General features: G+C 32.8%; 1 protein-coding gene across 1 annotated transcript in view; it reads left to right on the top strand.

The window, feature by feature from the left end:
• Nucleotides 1-2,008: 2,008 nt before the first annotated feature.
• The window catches only part of Smp_145410 (putative starp antigen), a gene marked incomplete at its 5' end in the record, with an annotated part of 39,343 nt that continues 31,969 nt past the window's right edge, over nucleotides 2,009-9,382 (top strand). Inside the window, 2 exons of the mRNA XM_018796857.1 lie at nucleotides 2,009-2,065; nucleotides 8,204-8,360. Coding sequence (XP_018651956.1) covers nucleotides 2,009-2,065; nucleotides 8,204-8,360 — 214 coding nt within the window. The remainder of the gene's footprint in view (nucleotides 2,066-8,203; nucleotides 8,361-9,382) is intronic.

Raw genomic sequence — 9,382 nt, 5'->3', positions numbered from 1 at the left:
TAGAAACAAAAAATCTACTTAACAAATGAATAGAATTAATAAGAATCATAATAAATAATGATAATTAATTATTTTATTCATTATATAAATAAAAATGACTTCGTTAATTAATATAATTAAAACTAGTTAAGATCAATATGTACATTTTTTCACAAGTCTAGACTAATATATTAGGTCGTTTTATAGAAGTTTTCTTTTATATTTGAAGGTAACAACTATTATGAGATGACTATAATTATATTATTATTGTATGTTAGAGTTAGATAACTACTATTTTGTTCTAGTTTTGGAATTTTAGATCAAGTTCACTTGTGAATTGATGCCGAAATGAATCCAACTTTTTTTTGGATCTATCTCTATATCACTGTAAAAGAAAAACGAAGTTGAATTACTACTAAAAATTAATCTAAAATAAAATGATACCCATAATTAGGTTGTTTGATATATTTATAATCATGGCGATGTTTACTGTTTATTACTCGTATTCTTAAATATCATCCGTGATATCTATGTAAGGTGTTAACAATTACTATTTACAAGTGAAATGGTTATATAAGACATAGATGAAGTTTGGAAGTTAAACCACTCAACTGATAAGTCGTAAAAAATACCATGAGTTATTAGACTTCTTCGTAGATTAGGACCTTGACTAATGAAATTTATAGCATATTGATCATATTATTTAATTTTAATAACATTTCAGTGTAGATTGCCTAATCAACCTACACGTTAAAGTTATAAGAATAAGAAGGACTAATTAGGTGTTTTTTAAAATTATTGTAAATTGGATGTAATTTATAAAGTATCAATTTATAGTATTGCCACGAATGTATGTTTATACTGACATTTGGCTGCGAGCAGTTGACAATTGTCAAAATTATATTTTTCTTATCTGTTGTGTGGACATTGTCTGAGAACTAATTTTAACAACTAGGATTAATATCCTAAATCAGGACTACCATATAGAATTTTATTTACATTATAATATCTTGGTGACCCTCCAAAAGCTTGAATACATAATAGTTCCTTTTATGTATCGTTGCTCTATTCTTTTTGTACCGTCCCCATTGATTTTTAACGTTCCTCACTATCATTAATACTACTACGTTTTTACTCTTTCGCTGTAAATCTCGTTAATTGCAACTTATTTTGTGGTTATTATATGCCAACCTGGACTAAAGAAACAACCATGGAGACTTAGCTGCATTGTATTTCTGGGATACGATAGGGTCACCGTGCAAGCGAATTTAGAAGTCTAGAGAGCAACAAGGATTTTTATGCAGTTAATGAATATATCACAACCAGGTCTGCATAAAACAGCAAAGTGGTTAGCTGACAGTATAAAACGACTGACGTAAAGATATTTTCATTGTATTGCTATGTGTTAGTTTCCCTTGACCCCGTGAGTAGGGTTCAAGGAACCAGTGAACCCATTAGCGGGTGACGTTGTTTAGCATTAGTCGTTGTTTGCTTAAAACAATTTCCAGACCATATAAATCTCACGATACCATCTTTCCAGTCTCCACTCCGTATAGTGTCGTATGTGATGGTCGTATAAGAAAACAAAATTAGTTATTCTATACCCTGATCATTTAATATTTTATCATTAGATTAGCCTTTAAATCAATTCCAAGAATAAAACAAATACTCATTACATGGGAGGTATTGAAAAAAATGCAGCGGGGAAATTTCGGTAGATTGTGTGATTAATCTTCAGGATAGAATCTTATGCTAACGATTGTAGGAAAGACGACTAGTATGCCTAACTACTGTTATTTCGTGCCTAAATTTACTATTTGTTAAATATGTTAACTTTGAAATCGCTAGTCTCTATAATAATGACGGTGTACATTTGTCCCAAGAATATAATTGGCCGACGTTTTTATCGCATGAAAACATTTCATCACTAATAAGCAGTGTTTCAGTTTAGTTTCGAATGTTAACCGTTAAAACAATGTATTATAATGTCATGATCAAAGATTACAGTTTTTCTAACTGCTTACACTTAATGATTAATCCATATATACATTCCAACTCTATGGATGATGATTTGAATAGACACGAGGTTTGTACCTATCTAATTGTCACTACACTGTCGATTTCTGTTTCATATTATCATTGAACAAAAAACAAAACAAATATGAGATAATATTTCGTCACGGACTAATTTCTACTGGTGGACCCGTGGATGTGTGCTTTAAAGAATTCCAGTCTCGGAAGGTTCACCAGGTGGAATCAGTTGTTTTCCTAAACCTACCTCAACAATCCAAATCAATCGGAAAAATTAACTTTCTAATGTTACTACATTGATATTGGGAGAAAGATTTGCTAATATAACGTACTTCCCTTCTCTTGAGTTTAGATATTTCCATGATTTCCAGAAGAACTTTAATATTAGTGGGATTCCTATTGTTTGTGCAACAGTCATTGATAAATTTACTCATTAATAGCGTCCCTATTAATTAATGAATCATCTGTTTAAGATACTAGTCATATGTGATGAATTTTATAAATGGGATAATTAATTTCTGAGTAAAAAATGGAGATCATCAGGTACATATCTGGTAAAATGTTATCTATTAACTAAGTGGTTTGTGCGTAGAAGTAGTTCTAATTAGGAACTTATGTTTGTTAGTCACTTACTGAATATTTGCTTTACTCTACTTCATCATTATTATCAGTGTGTAACAAACACATATTTAGGGAATAAACTTAACTATATTAAACACTGTGGTGACCAGACTAGTTGTTTAACCAATTAACTGTTCTCAAGTAGCTGCGGTTTTTTTAACAGTAATCAACTTGTTGCCTGCGACGATTTACATAACACAACAAAAAAAAATTTACTCATCATAGAAAATGTAGACGATCTAAAGAAACCCATACATTTTAACGACAACTCATGAAAAACTTCTCTAGTCAAGGCTCCTCATCAATTCACCTTACTAATCAACCTCAAGATAGATTTCATTATAAGCAAGTTTTCTTTAAGCAGTTAGCATGCGGTCTACGAGAATATTATTCACTATAGATATCCATATCGAGATTAGACTTGACAGTTTCAAATAAATTAAGCATTGAGTAGTGAGTTAATAATAAATACATTTTTGTTATACCCCGATAAGTAGAAAAATTGTATTTCTGACGTTTCGTGACCCAATGTAGGCTACGTCTTCAGAGTAGTTAAAATACATCCATGATTATTATTCACTATATTTAATTACTAAACAAAAACCTTTGACATTTCACTAGTTAAAAGTTATTATCATTGTTTTTTTCTGCGATCACTTTATATCATGTCTCCTATTGTACTTAACCGTTTTCACTGAATTGTCTTACAGTTTTTCAATTTTTAGTCAGATAGGTTAAAGGATAAAATAAGTGACCACAAACACTTCTAGAATTATCCAAGAGAAATATAAGAGTCAAGTGCAGAATGATCTATTAATCTCAACAAGTAAACTTCTATGACATTTCCTGTATAAAATTGATTAATGAATTTGTAGTTAACTAATAATTATTTTTTGGATAATGAAATACATTCCAATTATGAAAATATATATATGGAAATGGAACATAAATTTAGGATTATATATACAAGAATCCATTAGTAATCAATCATTTTCCAAGTTTGATTTACTTATTTTCTCGTTTCTTTACAACATTTGATGAATATATAAATAATAATAATAATAAGCAAAGATGGATAGTGACTAGTAGTGGAATCCAGGACGCGCGTTTCGTCCTTTTTGGGACTCGTCAGCTGGATGTACCTGCATCTCAGAATTGATGTTCACTTTCGGACTCGAACCCAGTATCTTTCGCCTCAAATGCCATCACGTTATCCACTCGGCCACTGAGTCCTGATAGCCACTTGCTTGTGCGATGGGGTGAAGTTTAAATTCATTCAGTATTGTTTGTTTGAATCTTCCCATTGATGGTTTAGGACTGCAACTGGTCAGTCTCTAATTAGCTTATGTGCATACTGTGCGTATTGCCCAGAGTGAACATCAATTCTGAGATGCAGGTACATCCAGCTGACGAGTCCCAAAAAGGACGAAACGCGCGTCCTGGATTCCACTACTAGCCACTATCCATCTTTGCTTACCATGTTTGTGAACTAAGGCTATATCGAGGCAATACGCACAGTATGCACATATGCCAATTAGAGACTGATCAGTTGCACTCCTAACACATCAATGGGAAGATTCAAACAAACAATACTAAATGAATTTAATAATAATAATAGTAATAATAATCGTAATCTTAGAGATAATCCATTTGTAGCATTCATAGAATCTAACCATCCAAATCAGTAATAAACAGTATTAATTTGAAAGTGTTATTTCTTTATCATAATTTAACTTGGGTATACATTATAGATGTACAAAACATCAATAAACAGGTTACAGATTTCAGGTGTAATATTTGTCACACGAAATGTGTAAACAGATAAATTTGTATGTGAGTGAACAAGGAATATAGAATTTAACAAGCGAACATTTCTGTTCTGGAAATGAAAGAGCTATTTTAAATTAAGATAAACATTCCCATTTCCTTTAGTTTAAAAATACTAAAAACTTAGATATAAACATATGGTATGCTAGTAGGCATAATCATTTTGGTCCAAACTGTGCTAAGTAATGTGAGACTGAATGAATTTTATTCATCTCTTTTTACTATCTTGGTACAAAATCTAGTATCTTGAGTTGGTACATATCCGTTTCAGGTCTTTAAGTTTTTTTTTATGAATGACTAATTATCTTGTGTAATAGTTTGCGATTTAATCGACACAGGACACAATGCAAATATTTCAAACCATTTCATAGTCATTACTGGATGGAAAACCAGCATACAGTTTCCACTGGTAATTTGATATCTTCAGCCTTACATCTGAATCTAATGAGTTAATTGTTGATCTAATTTAGTCACGGAAGATCAATTTTATTTTGACACATATTGCTCTGACAGTTCATATTCAAATGGAATAACAGTTTTGTGCTAATTGTTTCTCGTAATTTGCTGAAATTTAAATTACCTCTTAATTCTCGATAAACCTCAGCCAGCACAGTGTCCTTTTCTTCCAACCATAGCTGCTCTCTTGGCGTGTTGAACGGGCTTGTATGTCACAATAACCTAGTCAAGCTATTTTGGGTAGAACGCTCGTTCCTCCAGGTTCTAGCACGTCAGGCAGGTAAGTTGGAGAAGGTTGACGTCACACTGACAACTGTCTACAGATGTGCTGGCAGTAAAGTTATTACTTCAGATGACATGAACCTGTAGAAGTGTTACTTCTTCACAATCGAGGAAGGGGATAGAAAGAATCAGCCTTAATACCAGATCACCTTGCCCTTCCCCATATATTTTTGAACTCGGAGATAAGGCCTTAAAAGTAGGAAGCTAGCTTTTAAAATCCTACTCAAAAAAGGACGTATGTGATAAGCCCTAAGCATTTGTTCCTTGGGCTTTGTGTTCACGTTCGCAGGCTTTCAAATCTACAATTAACTCAGTTTACACTTCAGCCCTTTCAAAAAGAAGCATCCTCCCATTGTATGAGCAACGGAAATTAATAGTCGCCCTCATAGCTCTAATAGGGCTCAAAATCACGCTGTTTTTTATTATCTAGAGCTTTTAACGTGAATGTCTACTGTCTTTTTTTAGCAATAACAATTCTAATATTATCGTTTCGTACTCACGAATAAATGTCCAGTATCAACCTACTTAAAACTTATGAAAAACAATTGATTTTATACCATCACTTGAAATGTAGATGTCTTAGGCTCATTTGTTTGCAGTTCTTCAGAATCTAGTGATTTTTGTTGCCTCTCTCTGTTTCTTATTTACTACTTATTTAAGCACAAAAACATTGGTTCAAAGGATTACCAAAAAATATATGCTTCACACAATTAACATGAAGTTGTGAGGAGATATAGAAAGGAAGATGAGTTTTATAAAAAACGGACAAAAAGGAGCAGAAGTTAGTGTACGAAAGTGAAAAAACAATAATAGTGGGCGAAGCATTTCAGTTAGGAAAAATACAACCAGAAAGGATTTTCCAAGTTAAAGACGTTACTCTCACTTTTATGAAGAAAGTAAAAGAAAGTTACAAGGGGATCACCACTTGTTTTTACTCCGAGTCATGTCTGATAATGTCTCAAGACACTGTGTGACACTATCACTAGGACCCCAACCAAGGAGTTGTGAAGGACCAACAAAGGCCAGTTCTGTACAGCTTACAAAGACATCATATCATACACTGACCAACTCTCCACGTTTCCAACCAGTTTCAAAGTCGGCAAGTAAAGCACGATGTGGAATTTGCTGGAAGGACATTCGTAGTACATGTACAACGCATCCAAGTTGGTGCTTTAAAACGGTCTCATCAAATGAATTATTATCGTTGTGTCAGAACACATTTTGTCCAACATCTGGATTATTACCGTAGTATTGTCACTTAATGTCAGTAACCCTTCAGAGATAACGATGATCAAACACATAGAGTCGTCTAACACCCTCAACTTGGAGAGGCCAGGTTTCGTAAGCATAGAGCAAGACTGCTCTTACCGACGCGTTGTTGATGTGACCGTTTTCAGACAGCCTAACATCACGAAGGTGCCCAAGATGGCCCAGATTGGCATGACCCACTCTGGCTTTCACTATGCATGAATAGATCTCATCACTCACGCCACCATCAACACTTAGACAGCTACCCAGCTACACAAACTCTTCGACTACTCCTATCTACTCACTACTAAGAGTAAGCGGAGGCACAAGATATTTCCAGTCTTATAAAATTAGTTCTTACGTAGAAGGCGTAAAGCTCATGTCATACCTACAGACACTGATCGTCAGCTGTTTAAATGCATAGTGCGTGGCTTATGTATCATCGCACAGGAAATTAAATGATGCTCACTTTACTCTCGTTGTAATCCTACAGACTTTTATTTTAGGTCAACAATACTAAAATAAAGTGATTTTATATAATGATTAGTGTGATATGACATTATCGTGATTTTACAACTTAATTTACCACAAACATTTCATGTAAGAAAATATTGACTAACTTGGTAACGCACTTATAGCTTCCACCTGAGGTATTCCACTCAAATATCAATTCTACCAAGACCACATCCACAGAATACATGGTATTAATACTTTTCTACATACCTACTCCAAATCCATTTCTTGCATTCAGTATTTAGTACAAAATTGGAATCTACTAATTTATTAAACAACTACACTCTTAACATGTAACAAACACACTCTACATAAACACTAGGAATTCGGAACTCATTTGTAACAAGCAAGTTATTTCGCGTAACAACAACCTATACTTAGATCTATAATCAATTGGTATACTTAGGCACATCTGTTTTATAAAGTAATTATAATTAATACGTAAGTGCCACTTTTAAAATAAAAGTACATCAAACATTTGAATGTTTAACAGATCGAAGAATTCTATCATGAAATGAACATGAATAAGTAGAAAAAGGTCTCATGATTTTTTCTCAAGCTGCTAAAAAACTGTATAAAGTGCCCTTCCTTCATTTCTTATAGAAACATCGGTTTACTGTAACTGATTTCCAAACTATTGACATATTTCGAAAGTGTTTACTGCAAAGTTTAGATTAGACATTTTCAGGCTAGTATACTAATAATATTGTTTATGAAGTTCAGTTTTCCGACTAATACATTGAAAAATACTTTTCAAACTAAGTAGGTGTTTCGAAACTGTATCGTAAAATTTGATGGGGAATGTAGATACTGATTTCGTGGTTTACTAATTACCAACGGTTGAGTAGCCATTTGGTTTTTTCATTCTTGCACACATGTTTACTTGCTATAATATATTTTGCATTATCAATATAGAGTTGCGGAGATTGTTGAGTTTAGATTGATTTCATGAATGGATCAATGTTAGACCACCATTGAGAACCTGGAAGCAGTGGACGGCTGGATCAGTGGTCTACAGGTTAAGCGTTCGAATGCGAGACCTAAGGTCCTGGATAAGAGTCTCACGTGCGGGATTGTGGGTGCGCACTGCTGAGGAGTCACATGTTGCGTATTGTTTATTGTTCAGATAAATTATGTACAGGCTTATCAGATTAACGGCCTATTTTATTATTTTTATTTTTAAGTTTATTTACATTGTATTAGATCCGAGTTTCTTTTTTTGATATTTTTGTATATGTACATGAAGGAGTTAACTGGATATCCACCAGCAAATTATTTACAGCATACACACGCTTATTATGAAGCATTGGAAGCATTCAAAAAGGTACATGGAGATGATTTATCTGATCAGATTTATGAAATGATCACGAATAATGATTCGGGTTTGCAGCTAGAAAATAAAGGTAAATAGAAGAATTAATAAATTTCTTGTCATCAGAGACAACTTCCCTCTCTCTCTATCTGTATATACATATTGTTTCAAGTTAACTGACATCAATAGTGATTATCAATAAATTTTAGACAGATACAGACATATTCATTTTAGATGGAATATACTTACTTTATGAATCTTTCCTATCATCGGTTATTATGCTGTCTACTGACTACTGACTAAAACCGTGAATTTATCTAGAAGCCAACTACAAGTAGATATATTATTATTGTTCGATTAAGCTTTTTTTGATGACATTAGTTGAATTTGTTTGGATGGCTTTTATCATGGACAATGGTTCAATATACCCTAGTTTTCCCCCATTTTTCCAGCTGATATCAATCCACGACGAATATCTTATTCAATGCTGAACTACTCTCACAAGATACCATTTAACCAAACGTTAAGTCCATTCTATAGTTAATACTAAAATAATAATAATAATAAATTTGTCATATCCCATGAGTAGAAAACTGAATTTCTAACATTTGACACGGTTTAGTGAAAGTAACTTCAAAAAGCATTTAGCATTATTTAAATTAATTCACGTTCCATATGAGATATCTATCTTGTTATCATAATCGTTAATGAATGCGCCTAACGTTGATGGCGTTTTTATTTATTCGAGTGTATTCATATATTGAAAAGTACAAAACACAATGGGAGTGAAGTAAATCATTTTATTTATTCACTATATAACACATGATTGACAAAATTGATTGTTTATATTGGTCAATTTATAAAAATGTAAGATATGGAGAGAGAGGGGTTCGTTTTTTCATGAAGGGATATCATTAAGTGAATAACAGTACGTAAGACATTCTGATCATATGACTGCCCTTCATATTATCTACACAAATAACTATTGTTGTTCATAAAATGAATGATGCCAAACTTATTAATCTGCCGAAAACGGTCCATTATATAAAAATATGCTTGTTGGTGAATTATGATTATAATCAAAATGAACACGTTACTGACAGAGAAATGAGA

This window comes from Schistosoma mansoni, chromosome 4, assembly GCF_000237925.1.
Source record: "Schistosoma mansoni strain Puerto Rico chromosome 4, complete genome".
Lineage (NCBI taxonomy): Eukaryota > Metazoa > Platyhelminthes > Trematoda > Strigeidida > Schistosomatidae > Schistosoma > Schistosoma mansoni.
The sequence above is the reverse complement of the archived record's forward strand: the minus strand, read 5'-3'. Positions and strand labels throughout refer to the sequence as shown.